This window comes from Nansenia antarctica (genome assembly GCF_963989245.1).
Source record: "Nansenia antarctica genome assembly, chromosome: 2".
Classification (NCBI taxonomy): Eukaryota; Metazoa; Chordata; class Actinopteri; order Argentiniformes; family Microstomatidae; genus Nansenia; species Nansenia antarctica.
The window spans coordinates 77,523,304-77,544,572 of record NC_137675.1 but is presented as its reverse complement, the minus strand read 5'-3'; the positions used below and the strand labels follow the sequence as shown (position 1 = coordinate 77,544,572).

Genomic DNA, 21,269 nt, shown 5'->3' with positions numbered 1-21,269 from the left:
TTTCAGGACGACGTCACATCACATCATTATCGTCGTCATTAAATACTTTCATTTTCTTTTGCAAATATCCATATATAATCTATATATGTTTCGAACTTAAATATCACAACTATTATTTTTCCGCTCTCAGTAAGTAAGGATGGCGCTCTGCGGGAGTCCAATGTTGTCTAGGTGGTGCGGACCGGTAACTCTGTAAGGATGTTTTTGGTGGAGTTGAGAACCGTAATGTAACGTTAAGCTAACGTTGGTGTCGCGGTGAGATGCGTGATGATGGTGGAGATTGTCATGGCAACATGGGGACTGGGTTTTTGGGTAGTGTATGGAGGGAGAGAGAGAGAGAGAGAGAGAGAGAGAGAGAGGGAGAGGGAAAGAGGGAGGAGAGAGAAAGAGAGAGAGAGGGAGAGGGAAAGAGGGAGGAGAGAGAAAGAGAGCGAGAGAGGTGCAGTGATACTGTAAAGTTAAGTTAGTGTTATCATGTACCTACCCTACCCTCACCCCAGACTCACTCCTGACCTACCCCACCCTCACCTACAGTAGAATGGTATACTCCCTCCCTCCTCCACACACACACACACACACACACACACACACACACACACACACACACACACACACGCACACACTTACCTCCTCTCTCCCTGCCCTGTGTGTGCAGCTGAGGTGAGCCATCAGGTGAGATGTGTGTGGGTCATTGTCATTGTGCTTCTCCAAGCGGGGTTATGGCGGGGAGGGTGGGTTTGTTGTGTGTGTGTGGGGGGGGGGGGGGGGTGTGTTGTTATGGAATGTTGGTATGAATGGTGGAATGTTATGTCTGCAGAAGGGAATAGGTGGGAATCTGGGTCTGGAGGAAGGGCTGCACCATAGGAATCGTCAGACAGATTGATGGGAATTTCGGACATCCCGTCCTGACCCCTTCAAATCCACCCAGTCGGACACTCCCCTCACACACACACACACACACACACACACACACACACACACACCCCACACACACACACACCCCCCCCCTCCCCCCACACACACCCTCAGAGCAGAGTCCCCTTTTGGTCACAGAAAATTCCACCAAGTCAGAAAAACATCACAACACCACCGGCACCGTTTCGACAGCGAACCAAGACATCAAATAAAATATCTGTATATTCATATTATATATATGCATGACTCTCTGCAGGGAGACTTTTTCAGTAGATATAAACTCTCTTACATGCTTACAATGTACACATACCATAACTATAATTCATTACATGATTTTTGTTTTTCAATGTTCGTCAAACGTTTCGTCGGTCTGTTTCTTATGAGTCCAGATGGACTAGAGAGTTCTAGAAGACTCCGGTCCTCCTCTTTGTAAGACTCCCGTTGTTCCCTGTGTCCGTCCCATCTCTCCCTGTTGTGTCTCTCTCCGTCCCTCTCTCTGTCTGTCTCTCTCTCTCCGTCGCTCTCTCCGTCTTTCTCTCTCTCTCTCTCTCTCTGTCCCCTGTAGTGTCTCTCTTTCTCTCTCTCTCTCTCTATCCCTCTCTCTCTCTGACAGATATGTCAGTCCAGCCCTGAGGTACAGCTTCACCAGAGGGCGGCGGAGAGACGGAGAGGAGGATGAGGAGGAGGAGAGGAAAAGTAAAGGGGCAAGGAAGAGGAAGAGAAGGATTGGTGAAGAAGAGTATAGTGAGGAGGGATGCTGGAGAGGAGGAGAGAGAGGGGGATGAAGGAGAGGAGGAGGAGGAGGAGTAGAGGGAGGAGAGCATTGTGCCTGCGGGAGTCCTGAGGCGTTGTAGCCACGGCGACTTGTTGTCGTGGTTACTCCAACATGGCGTCTAGTTGGTCGGCTAGGTCGTCAAACATGCTGCCGATGTCGTCAAGGATACTCACTGTGCTCTTCTCCTCCGCCAAGCAACTACACACACACACACGCACACACACACACACACACACACACACACACACACACACAGGAATACTTTATTAGAACACTTATATAATCTGTTATGCTATCTGTCAACAAAGCCTTCAGGAGTATAAATCCATGTGTGTGTGTGTGTGTATGCGTATGTGTGTGTGTTTGTGTGTGTGTGTGTGTGTGTGTGTGTGTGCGTGTGTGTGTGTATGCGTGTGTGTGTGTGCGTGTATGTGTGTGTGTGTGTGACTCACTCTTTCTCCTCTCGTATCTTGTCCTCCACGGCCTGCAGCGCCGCGGCCAGTGAGGCGCTGGTCTCCTCCAGCTTCTGATGCACAGACTCCGCGTCCGCGTCCGCCGCGGCCACGCCCACCGCCGGTGTACCCCCTCCCGTCTGCCCCATGTCCACAGACACGCCCCCGATGGAGGAGCGGGGGGGCTTGACCGGCGCCGGGGACGGGGTGGGGGTGAGGGGGGTCAGGGGTGTGGTGGGGGTCTGGGGAGTGTGCGGGCTCTGGGCTAGGGGGCTGGGGGGCTTGGCCGGGGACGGGGAGGCGTTGGAGGGGATGGCCGAGGGGGGAGAGCCGGCCATCCTTCCCCCCACCGAGGGCTGCCTGGCTGGGGAGGGGGACAGGGTGGGGGATTGGGGGCTGGTGATGGACTGGAGCAGTTTGGTGGGTTTGGGGGCGGTGGGGGGCGGGGCCGGCTTGGGCGACACCGGAGGAGGGATCTTCTTCCCTTCAACTGGAGGGAGGGAGGGAGGGAGAGAGGGGGGGAGGGGGGGAGAGAGGGAGAGGGAGAGAGGGAGAGAGAGAGGGAGGGGGTGAGAGAGGGAGGGAGGGAGAGAGGGAGAGAGGGAGGGAGAGAGAGATTAGACAACAGACAGATCTATGTGAAAGGGATACAAAAACACACGCACATACACACAAGCATATACACACACAAGCATATACACACACACACACACACACACACACACGGGGGGGGGGGGGCAGGTGTGTACCTGGGCTCCCGGGGGTCCCCGGTCCTGGTATGGGGGCCCTCTTGGAGGAGGGGTGTGGAGGAGTGTGCGGCCCCCCTCTCTTCATCTGAGCCAGGACAGGCTTGGGGGAGACGGGGGGTTTAGGCTTCCTGACCACCACCACCCCTCCCTCGGACCCCACCCCCGGACCCCCCAAATCAGCACTGTCCCTCCGGGGAGGCGGGGCCTGGCTGCTCGGAGCCCCCCCCCCAGGCTCTGACGACCCCCCCGTGTCGGAAACGGGCCGGCGTTTAACGGTGGCCGTGCCGTTCTGGTACGGCACGGCGGTGGTGGCGCCGTCGGTCCCGGTGGTGGTCGTCGGTCCCGGTCCCGGTCCTGGTACCGGTGGTCCGATGATCTCGCCGAAGCCCTCGGGCTCCTTGTCGCGGCTCTTGGGCCGGCGCTTGACGGTGGACGACTCTGTCAGCGTGAAGCGGGAGCCGTTGGGGTGGGGCTTGGTGCCGCGGGGGCGCCGCTTCAGCGTAGCCGTGGCGTCCACCCGGGAGAGCTCCTCCGGGGGGAGGGAGTACACGCTGTCGCCGTGGAGACCGTCGCGGGGGGGCGCCTCGGCCTACGGAACACGGACAAGGTTAGACTGAGACCGACGAGGCGGACCGACCAAACGCTCTCTCTCTTCCCCTGTTCTTCCCCTCTCCCTACCCTCCCCTTCCCCCTCACCTCCTCACCTCTCCCTCTCCCTCCCCCCTCCTCCCCTGTTCCTCACCTCTCCCTCCCCTTCCCCCTCCACTCCTCATGTCTCCCTCCCCCCTCTCTCCTGCCTGTTCCTCACCTCTCCCTCCCCTTACCCCTCCCCTCCTCACCTCTCCCTCCCCATCTCTCCCCCTCCTCACCTCTCCCTCTCCCTCCCCCCTCCTCCCCTGTTCCTCACCTCTCCTTCCCCTTCCCCCTCGCCTCCTCACCTCTCCCTCCCCTTCCCCCTCCACTCCTCATGTCTCCCTCCCCCCTCTCTCCTGCCTGTTCCTCACCTCTCCCTCCCCCTCTCTCCCCCTCCTCACCTCTCCCTCTCCGTCTCCTCGTCCCAGCCTCCTGATGGTCAGGCTGCCCTCGTCGGCGAAGGGAATGCTCTCAGCTGAGCTGCCCGTGGAGCTGGGATGGGGGGAGGAGGGGGTGTGGGGGGAGGAGGGGGGCTGAGGGGAGGAGGGGCCGGGGGAGGGGATGCGGTCGATGTGGGCGGTGAGGATGGGCCGGTCCCTACGCGCAGCGGCGACCAGGTCGGTAACGGGACCGCTGATGGTCCTCCGACGGTTCACCACCTCGCCATCCAGACCGATGGCCTCCCTCTGCCTGCCCACCTGCACACAGAGAGAGAGAGAGTTAGTCACACACACACACACACACACACACATATTCACAGAGAACAGCAGTGACGTAAACGAGATCGCTTCCGGTTCAATGGGATTCATGAAAGACCATAAAAAGCTGGTGGTGGACTTCAGGAAAAAGAGGCAGGCACAAGACCCCATCACCATCACCGGGTCTGCTGTGGAGACAGTAAACAGCATCAACTTCCTAGGGGTTCACATCACCGACCTCACCTGGGATGAACACACCAACCACGTGGTGAAAAAAGCACGTAAAAAAAACTTTTTTCATCTCAGGCGGCTGAAAAAGTTCAGCTTAAGGCCTACATTACTGGGGGCCTTCTTCAGAGCATCCTGACAGGTTGCATCACTGCCTGGTACGGGAACTGCACTGCCCAAAACCGCAAAGCGTTGCAAAGGGTAGTGCAGACAGCCGAGAAGATCAATGATTTGAGCTTCCCTCCATCCAGGACGCCTACAGCGACCGATGTGTCAGAAAGACCCTCAGGATTATCAGAGACCTCAGACACCCCAATCAGAAACGGCTAGAACTGGTACCCTAGCCTCGGGGCCAAAACCCAGAAGATGTCAAACAGCTATTTCCCTCAAGCAATCTGGCTCCTGGGGAAATGCCATCCCCACTGTATAAATGAATGAATGAAGTATTGAACACATCAATATTTTGTCCAGTAAATGTATTTACAATGAGCCTATTCAAGTGAAATTTGCACCAGACTTTGGTATTAACTCAAACAATCCAGACCAAAAAATCTAAACGTTAAAGTCCATATGTAAATAAAGTTATGTGTTATAAAGTGGATTTTTTTTACCAGTACATTAGATATAATAAAAGCAATTCTGATTCTGATTCAGATTCTGATACGCACATACATACAGGCATGCACACATTCAGCACACACACGCACACACACACCGTCAGGTAGTTCCTCTGTACGGCCATGGCCTTGGCTCCGCCCCCAATGGATGACATCTCCAACATGGCGGCAATGCTCCGCACGCTCCCCGCGCTGCCCGTATCCACCACGCCCGTCTCCCCGGAGACGCCCAGGTCGCTGGCCCTCCGCTGGGGGTTGTAGGGGACGCCCAGCAGCCCCCCTTGGGTGTGCGTCTGCGGCGGGGTGGGGGACTCCGCCAGGTTGGAGTTGGAGCTGGATATGGCGGAGCTGGAGCGTTTGGGCGGAGTAGGGGGCGGGCCTTTCTTCTTGGGCCGCAGTGCGAAGGGCTGTGATTGGCTGCGGTTCACGTTCTTGTCCTGGTTGCGGACAGAGTGGCTGCGACTCACGCGGTGTGTGACTGTGGCGTATTTCCCCCCTCCTCCTCCTCTTCCGCCTCCTCCTCCCCCTCCTCCCCCTCCTCCTCCCGGCCCCCCCTCTGGGTCCGGTACCCCCCTCTCCTCACACTCTCCGTCCAACCCAGCAAAGCGGTTGAGGCTGTGAGCCCGCTTCTTCTGGAGGGCAGAGTCTCCCCCCTCTTCCCCGTCTTCCCCCTCACCCTCTGGGGGCAGGCACAGGAGGGGGACTGAGACCTGGGGACCAGGCTGGGGCTGGGGTCGGGCCTGGGGCTGGGCCTGGGGATGGGGATGGGGCTGGGCCTGGGGCTGGGGCTGGGGCTGGGGCTGGGCCTGGAGATGAGGGCTCTCCTCTATCTCCATTGACTGGGGTCGGGCCTGGGGCTGAGCCTGGGGATGGGGTTGGGGCTGGGCCTGGGGCTGGGGTACTGGTGTGGGCTGAGCCTGGCCCTGGGCCTGGGCCTGGGGTACTGGTGCGGGTTGAGCCTGGCCCTGGGGCTGAGGTGAGGTGTTTGGAGTCCCGCGGTGGGTTGGGGACTGAGGGCCGTGTGAGCGGGGGGACTGGGGCCTCTCTCCATGGATCAGCTGGGGGGGGGCTGCTTTGGGCTTGCCCTGGGGGGAGGGGGTGCCCTGGGTGGAAGAGGAGGAGCTGGGGGGAGGTTTGGTCTTGGTGGGGGTGTGAGGGGGGGTGTAGGGGGGTGCGGGCTGGGAGTGAGAGTGGCAGTGGGACTGGCGGAGTTTGCTCTGGGAGGAGACGCTGCCTCTCGGCGCCCCCTGACTGCTCTGCCTCATGGTCCGAGCTTCTTTCCTGGGGGGTCCCCCTCCTCCTCCTCCCCCTCCCCCACCTCCCCCCCCCCCTCCCCCTCCTCCTCCTCCTCCTCCTCCCACCACCACCTCGTCATGGTCCTTGCTGAGGCTGCGGGTTCGCTGCGCCTTGGCCTCAGGCGCTGGCTGGATCAAGGCGCTCTGCAGCTCGGAGCTCAGCTCGCTGTCCTGGAACGTGCTCAGCTTGGGAGACATGACCTCTGGAACCAGACAGACCACAGTGATGTCACACACACACACACACACACACACATCAACATTCTACAAGAAGCGTCCTGCGTCTCTGCTGAAAGGCCTTGAAAGTCCCTACGCTTGCTGTACTCCAAGGTCCTCTGTGGCTCAGTTGGTAGAGCATGAAGACGGAGGTTATATATGGAGAATTAGATGAAAGAGCTGATTAGTAGGAACTGGGTATGTGGAGGGGATGGATTGGAAGGAGTTGTGGTTGTTTGGGGTGGTGGGAAAGAAGAAAGGGTGTAATGTGAATTTGTTGAATTATGTTATAATTGTGGGGGAGGATGGAGGTTGGTTTATGATTTTGAATGATTATTATTATTTTTTTTCTTTTATTGTTTTCTCAGTTGTAGGGCTGATGTGTGGGCTATGTGTTGTGATGTATAAATTAGGTACTGTAAATAATGTAAATGATGAATTTTTTATAATAAAATATAAAAAATTGTTGGTAGAGCATGGCGCTAACAATGCGTAGGTTGTAGGTTCGATTACTGCTGGGACCATATACTGACACATTTATGTACTCACGGCAATGTAATGTCGCTTTGGATAAAAGCATATATTATATATTTGAGTCGCTCTTTATGTTTGTGATATAGCAATCATTGTGAAATATCAACTTCTTTATGTCCTACCTGTAAAACATTGTGATGACACCTTCCAATAAAGTAAACCAAATGTGTCTGGCCTGACGGGCGGGTGTGGCACCTTCATACCAGTGAAGGTTGTGTCTGACTGATGGTGTTCCAACAGGGAGACCACCCTGCTTGTTCTCCTCCTCCTCGCATGACCTACCGTTCTCTGCCGTCGGGCTCTCGATGGACATGACTTCCTGCTGCTGTGTGAGTGGCGGGGGCTTCTTCCTGAGGGAGCCCCGCCCCTCTGTGCCCCGCTGCATCTCGGACAGACGCTTCACCGCCAGCATCAGCTTCTTCTGGTGGCCTGGTGTGTGTGTGTGTGTGTATGTATGTGTTCGGTGTGTGTATGTGTGTGTGTGTGTGTATGTGTTCGGTGTGTGTACGTGTGTGTGTGTGTGTGTGTGTGTGTGTGTGTAGGTGTGATGTGGAGCGGGAAGTTAAATTCATTCATAAATCGTTAATCACAGCAAACATAGATTTCAAGGTGTTGAGGCATACCAAACACATTTTACAAGCGATAACTCTGTGTCTGTGTGTGCGTCTGTGTGTGTGTGTGTGTGTGTGTCTCTCACCCAGCTTGGTGATGCCTATCTCCTGCAGGTCTTCCCAGGTGATGTCAGTGATGAAGTCGATGTTCTCGTATCCGTTCTGGACCAGGACCTGGTGGTACTGACTCAGACCTATCACACTTAGCCACTCAGCCAGGCTGGCCTAGGAAACACAACCACAACAACAACACAGTCATTCACCCCTTCATTCCTTCCTTCCTTCCCTCCTTCCTTCCTTCCTCCCTTTCTTCCCTCCTTCCTTTCTTCCTTCCCTCCTTCCTTCCCTCCTTCCTTCCTTCCTTCCTTTCTTCCTTCCCTCCTTCCTTCCCTCCCTCCTTCCTTTCTTCCTTCCCTCCTTTCTTCCATGCTAGAATCACATTCACAACAAGCACCACACTGTGTGTGTGTGTTTGTGTGTGTGGAAGAGAGAGAGACAGTGTGTGTGTGTGTGTGTGTGTGTGTGTGTGTGTGTGTGTGTGTTTCACTTACAGGTTTCTGGTCTGGGAGCCACTCAGTGCTTACACCAAGCTTGTTGATTTCTGATGTCATCTTCTTACGATGGCCAGGTTTGGTCACCCCGATGGCCGTGAGATCCTACACACACACACACACACACACACACACACACACACACACACACACACACACACACACACCATAAATCAAAATCTAATCAGACACATGCCAAAACACAGCAACACACACACACACACACACACACACACACACACACACACACACACTCTCTCAGACACAGACACACTCAGACACATGGAGACACAGACAGGGTTCAGCAGATGGCAACTGGTGCCATTGCAAATGAAAAAGGATGATGCAAATATCCCCAAAGAAACCAGGAAGAGAAGCCAAAGCATGTTAGCAGTGAGGAAGAAGCACCCACCCTCCCCCCCAGGCTTGCTGAACCTTCCCTTTCCCAATAGGAAACCTCCCCTTTAATGAACTTCTCTCTCTCTCACCATTGGGTGGTTGAGGTCTTTCTCTCAACTGCTCTCGGCCAATAACTTTATTGTCCATTTGAATGGGGACACATTCTGCTTGTCACTGCCACCTCGTGAGGAACCTAATCTGGTTAGTTTGAGTCTGATCTCCACCAATCACAGTTCATCTGGTTAGTTTGAGTCTGATCTCCACCAATCACAGTTCATCTGGTTAGTCTGATCTCCTCCAATCACAGTTTATCTGGTTAGTCTGATCTCCTCCAATCACAGTTCATCTGGTTAGTCTGAGTCTGATCTCCTCCAATCACAGTTCATCTGGTTAGTCTGATCTCCTCTAATCACAGTTCATCTGGTTAGTCTGAGTCTGATCTCCTCCAATCACAGTTCATCTGGTCTTTCTCTCAACTGCTCTCGGCCAATAACTTTATTGTCCATTTGAATGGGGACACATTCTGCTTGTCACTGCCACCTCGTGAGGAACCTAATCTGGTTAGTTTGAGTCTGATCTCCACCAATCACAGTTCATCTGGTTAGTTTGAGTCTGATCTCCACCAATCACAGTTCATCTGGTTAGTCTGATCTCCTCTAATCACAGTTCATCTGGTTAGTCTGATCTCCTCCAATCACAGTTCATCTGGTTAGTCTGAGTCTGATCTCCTCCAATCACAGTTCATCTGGTTAGTCTGATCTCCTCCAATCACAGTTCATCTGGTTAGTCTGATCTCATCTAATCACAGTTCATCTGGTTAGTTTGAGTTAAACTGGACATACAATTGCATCACTAGTCTGGGGTAGACATACTGTACGCAGACACCCACTGAAGGTAGGCAAACACACACATACACACATACACACACACACACACACACACACATAGAAGCACGCATGCACACACACTCACACACGCATACACACAAACACACATAGAAGTACGTATGCATACACACTCACACATGCACACACACACACACACGTATGTACGTACATACACACGCACACACACACACACACACACACATAGAAGCACGCATGCACGCATGCACACACACTCACACACGCACTCACGGACGCATACACACACACACACACATAGAAGCACGTATGCATACACACTCACACAGGCACACACACACGCACACACACATACAGACAGACAGAGATTGAGGAGGAGAGGTGAGGCTATTTACTGTACCATCTGATGCAAAGGCTGATGGGATAGCCCTCTTCTGGCCAATAAGAGTGTAGGCCTTGAGCATGCTCAGTGAGGGTAAGAGAGACTTGTGGGGGACGTGGGTGTGTGTGTGTGTGTATGCGTGTGCGTATGCACACGTGCGTGTGTGTGTTTGTGTGTGTGTGTGTGTGTGTGTGTGTTCAGAGAGGGGATGCATTTCAATAGGTTTGGTGCAGGGGGGTGCCGAGACACCGTTCTCAGTGAAGCAGTGAAAGGTGATTAGGGTTTGGTAGGAGCAGGACAGGGTAGCGCGTGGTTGTGACCTCTTCAAGGGTGTTAGGGGTTAAAGGTCAGGGTCAGGAGGGGTCAGGGTTTGGCGTGCCTTACCTCTGGGGTCATACGGCTAATGGTGGGCAAGTCATACCCAGCGCTGGTGAAGTTTGGAGCGTAGGCCTGCAGCTGAAACTCACTCAGCCAGTGGAGAACAGCCTCAGAGCTCTAGAAGAGAAGACAGGTGGCGATCAGCTAACCCTAGGGTCCTAACCAGGGCGGTATTAGGGGTAGTGATGGCCTAGTGGACAGTGAGTTGGACTGTTGATCAGTAGGTCATGAGTTCAAATCCCACCAGGGAACACCACCGCCACTAGTGTGGAGGTAGAGGGGATTAGGGATTAGAGAGGACATAGCCAGGGCTAGGAGGTAGAGGGGGGGGGGGACTAGGGACTAGATAGGGGTCCTACTCGGAGGTAGAGGGAGGGACTAGGGATTAGAGAGGTCCTAGCCAGGGCTAGGAGGTAGAGGGGATTAGGGATTAGGGAGGTCCTACTCAGGGCTAGGAGGTAGAGGGAGGGACTAGGGATTAGAGAGGTCCTGCCCAGGCCTAGGAGGGGGTAAGGGACCACAGCTCAGTTGGATGGTTGGAGCCACATTTAGAGTGAAAAAAAACTCTACGCTGCTGTGGATAGAAGTGTTTGCGAAATGATGATGATGATTGTTGTTCATCATCATATGAATTATGGCTCTCTATCTGATCACCCCTTCTATTCTGGTTCCTAACAAGGTTTCTTCCTACCTACGGCGTTTTGTCTTAGTTTTGCCACCTCTGCTTATTTCATGGGGGTTGAAGCTTGAATTCGTGTTCAGTTACAGTTCATTCGCAGGACAGCTACCGTCTTGCAGTTTTCCTCCGGCAGCTGCAATGGCATATCCTTTCCACTGAGGGGCGGTAGAGTTAACAAGGAGTCAACATGGAGACCTGGATCTCAGTATCTAGTCCCACTAACTCACTCTAACTCACTCACTCACTCACCCACACACACACACACACACACACACACACACACACACACACACACACACACACACACACACACACACACACACACACACACACACACAGACACAGGAACTGTGCCATGTCCAGTATAACAGCACTAACCCACTGGACCTGCCTGCCTTCACTCTCAGCCGGTGAGGGAGGGTAAGGCCTGGCCACACAAGGGGGGAGTAGGGGGGGAGGAGGGGGAGACTGGGGGGAGGCAGAGAGCTGAGGAGTCAGTACTGTAACTAACAGATGGCCGTGAGACCTGGCTTACACACACACACACACACACACACGCACGCACACACACACATACATACATCCATAAACACCTCCATAGCCTGCTGAGAAAAATATGTCTAGTACTACTGTAGTTCACGCTGCTCAGTGTAGGTTCTAGAGCTTAAAGAGCTGTCATAGAGCATAAGCACAGGCTCATCTGTGTGGGGAGAATCCTACCCATCCGCCCACTCAATACACACACTGCTGAGCACAACCCCTGCCAACACACACACACACACACACACACGCACACACACACACACACACACACACACGCACACACACACACGCACACACACACACACACACACACACACACACACACTGTTAAAGCTACAGCTCTACATGAGCTAAGAATGGCTGTCTCTGAATCACTCACTAAGGTGCTAATAGCCATATCAGAGATTTCAACTCGTTTCAACTCGTAACACAGCAGGAATATGCAAATGAGGAAAAAAACGCAATGGGGGAGAAGCTGCAACTAAAAGGAGCGAAGAAGGATGGATCAGCACAGCGCAGAGGAGAGAGTCTCTCTCTCTCTCTCTCTCTTTCTGTTTCTCTCCAGGATAGATAGAGGAAGGAGAGGAAGATGGCTAGAAGAGAGCTGAAGATCAACTCACACATACACACACACACACACCCACACACACACACCCACACACTCACCTTGTCATGGCTGCAGCCGAACGCATGCAGCACGGACGAGGCCAGCTGAGAGAGGAGGTGTTGGGGGAACATCCCAAGTGTGTGTGTGCCACTCCTTGTGTGTGGGTATGTATGTGTGTATGTGTGTGTTTAGGTCCGTGTATGAGAGTGTGCAGGTCGGTGTGTGTGTGTGTGTGTGTGTGTGTGTGTGTGTGTGTGTGTGCGTGTGTGCGTGTGTGTGTGTGGGTGTGTGTGTGTGTGTGTGTGTGTGTGTGTGCGTGTGTGCGTGTGTGTGTGTGTGTGCGTGTGTGTGTGTGTGTGTGTGTGCGTCTGAGCGTTTGTGTGATGAGAGGACAGTCTAGCGATGCTGTGAGTAGAGGATATAATGTGTGTGTGTGTGTGTGTGTGTGATAGGGTTGAGACTGGGAGTGTATGAGTGTATAATTGAGCTGCCTTACCTTCCCCTCTCCTTGTCCCTCCCCCTTCCTGGTTGCCGTGGCGTCGTAGGGCGGGGCTTCATGGAGCGGGCAACCTGATTGGCTCGACGTACGGGAGGAAGAAGCCGAACCTAAGGTAAACACAGCATTTCATTGGCCAAACGCCACCTATCACCTTGCCCCCTCTTTCCACCAGCCTATCCCGTTCTTCTGCCTCCTCACAGATTGCGGATCCCCACCCTTGGCCACCTAGCCAACCAATCCCCCTCGCCCGCCCTGTGTCTAACCAATCCGGGTGCTCCTACTCCCCAGCAACTGGCCTCCATAACCAATCACACACTGTAACTGAATTCCTTAACCAATCGCACGCCTCCTACACTTCCTCCCACTTCTTCTGGCCTGGCCATCTGTCTGACGGAGCAGCCAACTTCCTTATCCCAGTGTGTGTGTGTGTGTGTGTGTGTGTGTATGAGCTGGTTTTGATGCAATTTTACAAGAGCAGATAATGCTCTTCCACTCCTCCATCTCTCCCTCATCCCTCCATCTCTCTGTCATCCCTCCATCTCTCCCTCATCCCTCAGGACAGGTTGTATCACTGCCTGGTACGGGAACTGCACTGCCCAAAACAGCAAAGCGCTGCAAAGGGTAGTGCGGACAGCCGAGAAGATCAGTGGTTCTGAGCTTCCCTCCATCCAGGACACCCACAGCGACCGGTGTGTCAGAAAGGCCCTCAGGAGTATCAGAGACCTCAGACACCCAAATCAGAAACTGTTCGAACAACTGCCGTCGGGGAAACGGTACCGTAGCCTCGGGGCTAAAACCCAGAGGATGTCTCCTCCCTCCATCTCTCCCTCATCCCTCCATCTCTGCCATCCCTCCATCCCTCCCTCATCCCTCCATCTCTGCCATCCCTCCATCTCTGCCATCCCTCCATCTCTGTCATCCCTCCATCTCTCTGTCACCCTCCATCTCTCCCTCATCCCTCCATCCCTCCCTCATTCTTCCATCTCTGCCATCCCTACGTCTCTCCCTCATCCCTCCATCTCTGTCATCCTGTAGACTGAGATGTGTATCGTACCTGTAGACAGCTCCACAGACTTGGACTGTTCCAGAAGGTGCTCCTTGGCTTTGGCAGACTGGGACAGCACTGTGGCCAGGAGCTGGAGCACAACGCACACACACACACACACACACACACACACACACACACACACACACACACACACACACACACACACACACAGTAACCATAGTGAGCTATAGCATATCAGACACAAACACTTTGTTACCATGGGAGCATCTGCTACTGTAAATAATAAAGACTGTCCATGTACTGTATGTGCTGTACGTGTGTGTGTGTGTGTGTGTGTGTGTGTGTGTGTCTTACCTTGACCCCCTCTGCCTGGGCGTGCAGGATGTGTGCAGTGCTGCCAGCACTCTGACCACTACCTGACGACCTCACACTGGTTACACTGCCAGAGCTGCCCACACTACTGCGGTCTCCACCTGCAACACACACACACACACACACACATACCCACACAGGCACACACACATACCCACACAGGCACACACACATACACACACACACATACCCACACAGGCACACACACAGGCACACACACACACACACACGCACACACACATACACACACACACACACACACACACACACACACATACCCACACAGGCACACACACATACACACACACATACCCACACAGGCACACACACAGGCACACACACACACACACACACGCACACACACACACACACACACACACACACACACACACACACACACACATATGCATACACACTCATTAGAGTGAGCCAGGTGAGCATACATCTCTTTCCACTGCAATGCACTGCGCAGCACACTAAACAGCATGACAACAGAACAGCACAGACAAGGTGACTGGGTGACTGACATACACAGGTCAACTAACACACACACACACCCCCCCCCCCCACAACTGATACACACTGACCTGATGACTGATTGGCACAAACACACACACACACTCACACACACACACACACACACACACACACGCACACACACACACACACACACACACACCACACACAGGACAGGTCTGACGGACACACAGACTTGAGACCCATGCAAATGACGGCAGCCCTACGCCCCACGGCCAGTGACTGATCTCTCTTCAGCTTTACCAGCTCTTGTCTGAATGGAGGGATGGCAGGGGTTCAGGACAGGGTCAGAGGTTAGGGGTCAGGGGGTGGCGCAGCGCAGTGTTACCTGCCACAGGCTTGCGCAGCACCCAGATATCCTCGTTGGAGCCACGCTGGGGGCCGCTGGACAGGGTGGGGGAGCCGTGAGGGCTGGCCTCTGAGCCGCGAGAACCTTCAACACAGAAACCAGCGTTAACCGCTAACCCTAAGGGCTAAACTAGCGCTAAACCGCTAACCCTAAGGGCTAAACTAATGTCAGAAGCTAACTCTAAGAAGGGATAGCATCAGAAGCTAACCCTAAGGGCTTAACTAGCATCAGAAGCTAACCCTAAGGGCTTAACTAGTGTCAGAAGCTAACCCTCAGGGCTTAACTAGTGTCAGAAGCTAACCCTAAGGGTTGGACTACCATCAGAAGCTAAGCTTAAGGGCTGAATTAGCGTTAACCAATAACCCTAAGGGCTGAACTTTTGTCAGAAGCTAACTCTAAGGGCCTAACTAGTGTCAGAAGCTAACTCTAAGAAGGGATAGCATCAGAAGCTAACCCTAAGGGCTAAACTAGCATCAGAAGCTAACCCTAAGGGCCTAACTAGTGTCAGAAGCTAAGCCTAAGGGCTAAACTAGCGTCAGAAGTTAACCCTAAGGGCTAAAGTAGTATTAGCTTCTCATCCTGGGGCTATAGCATGAATTGCTATCCATTAACCCGAAGACGAACGTGAATGATGCTCAACACTCAGTATTCAAAAGTGTTTACCAACCGCTCAATGCTAACCTTGATGTTATTATAATATTCCTTCTTAACTGCTAGCCTTGAGGTTGAAAAAGCTCTAACTAGCATTATTAAGTCAGTCTAACTCTAGACCTTCATCCTTAACTACTGTGGCTCTATCACAACCCTGAGTGCTAATGGTTGGTGGGAGGGGGGGTCGGCCCGCACCCCTCCAAAAAGCCCCCCCCAACGGCCCCAATCAGCCAGCAGAGAGGAGGGAACGAGGGCAGGGGTAGAGGGGCGGGGGGAGGGGGGGGGGGGGGGGACCCTTCACTAGCTCCGCTGCTTTATAGTTTTGCCCTTAGCAGCAAGTTCTCACACATGCACACACAAGCACACACACACGCACACACACACACACACACACACACACACGCACGCACACACACACACACACACACACACACACACACACACACACGGCACACATATATATACAGCATATATATACAGTATATATAATACATAGATATATGAAAACATTTATATACCATCCATAGTACATAAATAGATCGATAATATGTATGCTTATCTGTGTATGCACATATATATATGCCAAAATGTACATAAACATACATATATAATAATGTATGCAGAGATATATGATTATATATGCTGCTTGGTAGGTTATTATGGACTGCTGTAGTGCATCAGCAGAGTATGTTTGAGAAGGGAGTCCAGGGTCATTATAAGCCATTATATATTGTTAATGAAGGGTTTATTAATGGTTTATAAAGGGTGTATTAATGGTTTATAAACACTCCAGCTCCAGGTCACATATATACACATGGCAGAGAGAACAGAGGGTAGTATACACAGACACACACACACACACGCACACACACGCACACACACACACACACACACACACACACCTTACCTGCAGTCACTCTTTAGGACTGTAAGCTTATACACAAGGGTGACATTTTCTGTCTGCTAAAACAGCTCTCGTAGGGTCTAGAAGTGTGGAATTGTAGAACATTCTAAAATCTTTCCAAAAGCCACAGACAGTAGCATCAATGATCGGTGGGATGGATAATCTAGTGGAGGTGGCCAGTGTTGACTGCAGCTCTACATGACTCACTTCCATGACGGACATTGTTAAAAGAGGACTATTAAACACAGACTATTAAAAAGTAAACGATTACATTCGTTATATTTAGTTAACATGTTGTGATTTCAGCTTTGTTCAGGGGACAGGAAATGTCACTCTAAGTAACATGAGGGAAAAGACTCAAGGCATTATTCGGACCATTAAAACCCATCTTTCGCGTCGCACAACAGCCAAGGTACAGGTACTGAGACAGTTTGGGGCGAGGGAGGGCAAAGACAGGGTGACGATACATCTTCTCTTACTCCCTCTCTCTCCCTCTCTCTCTCTCTCTCTCTCTCTCTCTCTCTCTTCTCTATCTCATCTACAGTAACTAGGTTAGACGGGCAGCTGCAGATATCTGGTGGGATGAATAAGACATTTTCCATTTTCTTCTCCACCGAAGGTGAGGTTGTGATTGGTCGAGGATCAGCCTGTTATTGTCACATGACATACCAACTCATTTCTCATTCAAAACACAACTGACCAACTGACCTGGCCACAGACCAGGAGTCATTACAGGAGGGTAGTGGGGATAATGAGTGGTTACACACACACACACACACACACACACACACACACACAGCGACACCGACACACTAACACTGACATTGACACCGACACACCATCACACACACGCACACACAGACACACACACACACACACACACACACACACACACACACACACACAGCGACACCGACACACCAACACTGACACCCACACCATCACACACACGCACACACAGACACACACACACACACACACACACACACACGCACACAGTGACACCGACACACCAACACTGACATTGACACCGACACACGCACCGTCACACACACGCACACACAGACACATACACATACACACACACACACACAGACACACACACAGACACACACACGGCGACACTGACACACCAACACCGACATTGACACTGACACACACACCGACACACACACCGACACACACACACACACACACACACAGACACACACACACACACACACACACACACAGCGACACCGACACACCAACACTGACATTGACACCGACACACACACCATCACACACACACACACACACATACACAAACACACACACATGCAGCGACACCGACACACCAACACTGACATTGACACCGACACACACACACACACACACACACACCCACACACACATGGACACCCACACCCACGCACGCACGCAAAGGACAGGTTGAGAGCATGGTGACGTTGTTAATAAGACAGGGTTGAGAGATGTAGCGGAGACCAACACATCAACCAGACCTGACAAAAGCACAGGGACACAAGCATGTGGTGTGTGTGTGTGTGTGTGTGTGTGTGTGTGTGTGTGTGTGTGGTAGAGAGACAGGGACAGATCAGAGCTACAGGGAGAGTGGGAGCTCCTGGGAGGAGGACAGGCAAGAGATGGAGGAAAAAACAATGAAGGGAACACCAACAAAAACAACCATCCAACCAACCAACCAACCAACCAACCAACCAACCAACCATCCAACCAAGGCAACCAAACACAAACAGACATAATACAATGTGGAACATCCCATCAATGTCAGATCCAATATAAATAACCCTGTTCCACAATTTTCAACATGGCACCTAAAACGGTTCTACATGGCAGGACCTAAAAGGCCTGAAAGGTTCTTCTACCTCTACGAATCCACAAGCCAAAGAAGAACCCTTTTTGGCTCTAGCCTAAGTACTATAATATACAACCTTTATTTCTGCGAGTGTATAGCCACTCAATCTTTTCCTCTGGGGATAGCTGTGGCCAGAGAGATGTCAGGGGTAACTAGCTAACCTGGCTGTGACCAGAGAGATGTCTGGGGTAACTAGCTAACCTGACTGTGACCAGAGAGATGTCAGTGGTAACTAGCTAACCTGACTGTGGCCCTGCTCACCAGAGAGATGTCTGGGGTAACTAGCTAACCTGACTGTGGCCAGAGAGGTGTCTGGGGTAACTAGCTAACCTGCCTGTGGCCAGAGAGGTGTCAAGGGTAACTAGCTAACCTCGCTGTGGCCAGAGAGGTGTCTGGGATAACTAGCTAACCTCGCTGTGGCCAGAGAGGTGTCAAGGGTAACTAGCTAACCTCGCTGTGGCCAGAGAGGTGTCAAGGGTAACTAGCTAACCTGGCTGTAGCCAAGAGGTACCGGGGGGGTGTTGAGGCTATGCTATGTTGAGGCTATGTTTGTCCAGTCAAGCAAATATTGACTGAATTAAGTATGGCAGGCTAGCAAGTCTTTTCTTTCCCCTTGTCCCCTTTGTATTGTTTTTATTGCACGATAACCGCATTGATTAATGCCATCATCTGTGCTTGCTTGTTGGTGCTTGCTCCAATTGTGTGCAATTTTGCTTATGCTTGCTCTAATTGTAAGTATAATGTCATTATTTTCTTCTAACTAATGTATTTTAGGGAGCATATTAACAACTTGCCAGGGACTACAGCTGGAAATGAGCCATGTAAGGCTAAAGCTGCTCTATTTACGGCTGTTAATTAATGGGGACTGTCCACAAGAAACCATAAACTAATAAACTAAACTAAACTAAACAAGCAGTATATTGTATATGGGGAGTATACAACCTATAGTGAACCGTCTAAACCACTCTGTGACCACACTCTAAACCACTCTGTGACCACACTCTAAACCACTCTGTGACCACACTCTAAACCACTCTGTGACCACACTCTAAACCACTCTGTGACCACACTCTAAACCACTCTGTGACCACACTCTAAACCACTCTGTGACCACACTCTAAACCACTCTGTGACCACACTCTAAACCACTCTGTGACCACACTCTAAACCACTCTGTGACCACACTCTAAACCACTCTGTGACCACACTCTAAACCACTCTGTGACCACACTCTAAACCACTCTGTGACCACACTCTAAACCACTCTGTGACCACACTCTAAACCACTCTGTGACCACACTCTAACCCCACACACACATTAAACCCGACTAACAGTCTAGAGGGAAATCTGACTGGGGATGGGAAGACAATAACAACAACAACAACAGAAATATCAAACTTATACTGTATGTATGAATAACAGATGAATAAATGATGATCCATTTCAGAAAACCTAAAGGGATGTTTTCAGGCAAGGATATCCAATTACAAAATCATAGTTTCCTTAGAGATACTTTGAGCTGCCAATTCAAAACATCCCTGAAAGCTTTGGGAATAATAACAATAACAATAATAATAATAATAATAATAATAATAATAATAATAATAACAATAACAATATAATAATAATAATAATAATAATAATACGTTTGTGAAGGGGCGTGTACCTGGGCCTGTGGGTGTGTCTCCCGGGGTTGTCGTGGGCGACCTGTTATAGCCAAAGGAAGTGAAAAGTGGAAGCAGTGGCTGATGGGGATGTGGTGGAGGAGGAGGAGGCGGAGGAGGCAGGATATGGAACTGATGGAACGTGTCGTTGCCGTTGACTACTGCGTTGGCAGGGGCAACCGTCGCCGGCGTAACCAGCTGTATCTTTTGAAACTGTTGGGTGCAAATGACTGTGCTGGCCAAACCTAGACACAATCACCATGACGACACACAACGACGACAAACAAAAACAAACCACAAAAAGAAAACCCCATGTAAGAGAAGGAAATCAAAGCAACACAAATCCAGAAAATCACAACTTAATTAACGTAAGCTGTAAGATAGAGAGATAGAGAGACTGGACACAGAGAGATGAGAGGATGTGGGAGAAGAGAGGAGAGGAGAGGAGGGGAGGGGAGGGGAGAGGAGAGCACAGGAGAGGAGAGGAAAGGAAAGGAGAGGAGAGGAGAGGAGAGGAGAGGAGAGGAGAGGAGGGGAGAGGAGAGGAGAGGAGGGGAGAGGAGAGGAGGGGATGGGGAGGGAAGGGAGGGAATGGGAGAGGAGAGGAGAGGAGAGGAGAGGAGAGGAGAGGAGAGAAGAGGAGAGGAGAGGAGGGGATGGGAGAGAAGAGGAGAGGAGAGGAGAGGAGAGGAGAGGAGAGGAGAGGAGAGGAGAGGAGAGGAGAGGAGAGGAGAGGAGAGGAGAAGAGAGGAAAGGCAGAGGGATGGAGGAAGGGTGAAGGGGTATGAGAGGACACTAACCAACTGTGTCCTCCCTCTGGGATACCTCCCAGACCACTGCACACAGCTGGCATGTTCTATCTCTGTGTGTGTGTGTGTGTGTGTGTGTGTGTGTGTGTGTGTGTGTGAGTGTGTGTGTGTGTGTGTGTGTGTGTGTGTGTGCGTGCGTGCCTGTGTGAGTGTGTGTGAGTGTGTGTGTGTGTGTGTGTGTGTGTGTGTGTGTGCCTACAGCTGTGGGGGGGATGTGTTCCAGGGTACATTAGTCAGTGTAACTAACTGTGGGAGCTGAGTGGGTCCGTTGTTACTGTATAGAGAAACACTAGAGTAGCAACTGATAGAGGGAGGGACGGAGGAGGGAGGGAGGGAGGGAGGGAGGGGGAGGTAGAGGAAGTGAGAGGAGAGGGAGGGAGGGAGGGGGGGGGGGGGGGCTGAGAGAATGGTGGGATCAATACAGAGGCTGAACAGAGAATGAAACGAAACACAGACACACACAGAAAACCATAACA

At 51.9% G+C, this 21,269-nt stretch overlaps 1 protein-coding gene across 1 annotated transcript in view; it reads right to left on the bottom strand.

Moving 5' to 3' along the window:
• Positions 1 to 1,791: 1,791 nt before the first annotated feature.
• caskin1 (CASK interacting protein 1) overlaps positions 1,792 to 21,269 on the bottom strand; it is a gene marked incomplete at both ends in the record, with an annotated part of 63,417 nt that continues 43,939 nt past the window's right edge. Inside the window, 14 exons of the mRNA XM_080523877.1 lie at positions 1,792 to 1,888; positions 2,143 to 2,632; positions 2,892 to 3,480; positions 3,926 to 4,214; positions 5,164 to 6,565; positions 7,395 to 7,541; positions 7,810 to 7,948; positions 8,275 to 8,379; positions 10,303 to 10,413; positions 12,622 to 12,731; positions 13,679 to 13,760; positions 13,988 to 14,106; positions 14,871 to 15,002; positions 19,987 to 20,229. Coding sequence (XP_080380003.1) covers positions 1,792 to 1,888; positions 2,143 to 2,632; positions 2,892 to 3,480; positions 3,926 to 4,214; positions 5,164 to 6,565; positions 7,395 to 7,541; positions 7,810 to 7,948; positions 8,275 to 8,379; positions 10,303 to 10,413; positions 12,622 to 12,731; positions 13,679 to 13,760; positions 13,988 to 14,106; positions 14,871 to 15,002; positions 19,987 to 20,229 — 4,055 coding nt within the window. The remainder of the gene's footprint in view (positions 1,889 to 2,142; positions 2,633 to 2,891; positions 3,481 to 3,925; positions 4,215 to 5,163; positions 6,566 to 7,394; positions 7,542 to 7,809; positions 7,949 to 8,274; positions 8,380 to 10,302; positions 10,414 to 12,621; positions 12,732 to 13,678; positions 13,761 to 13,987; positions 14,107 to 14,870; positions 15,003 to 19,986; positions 20,230 to 21,269) is intronic.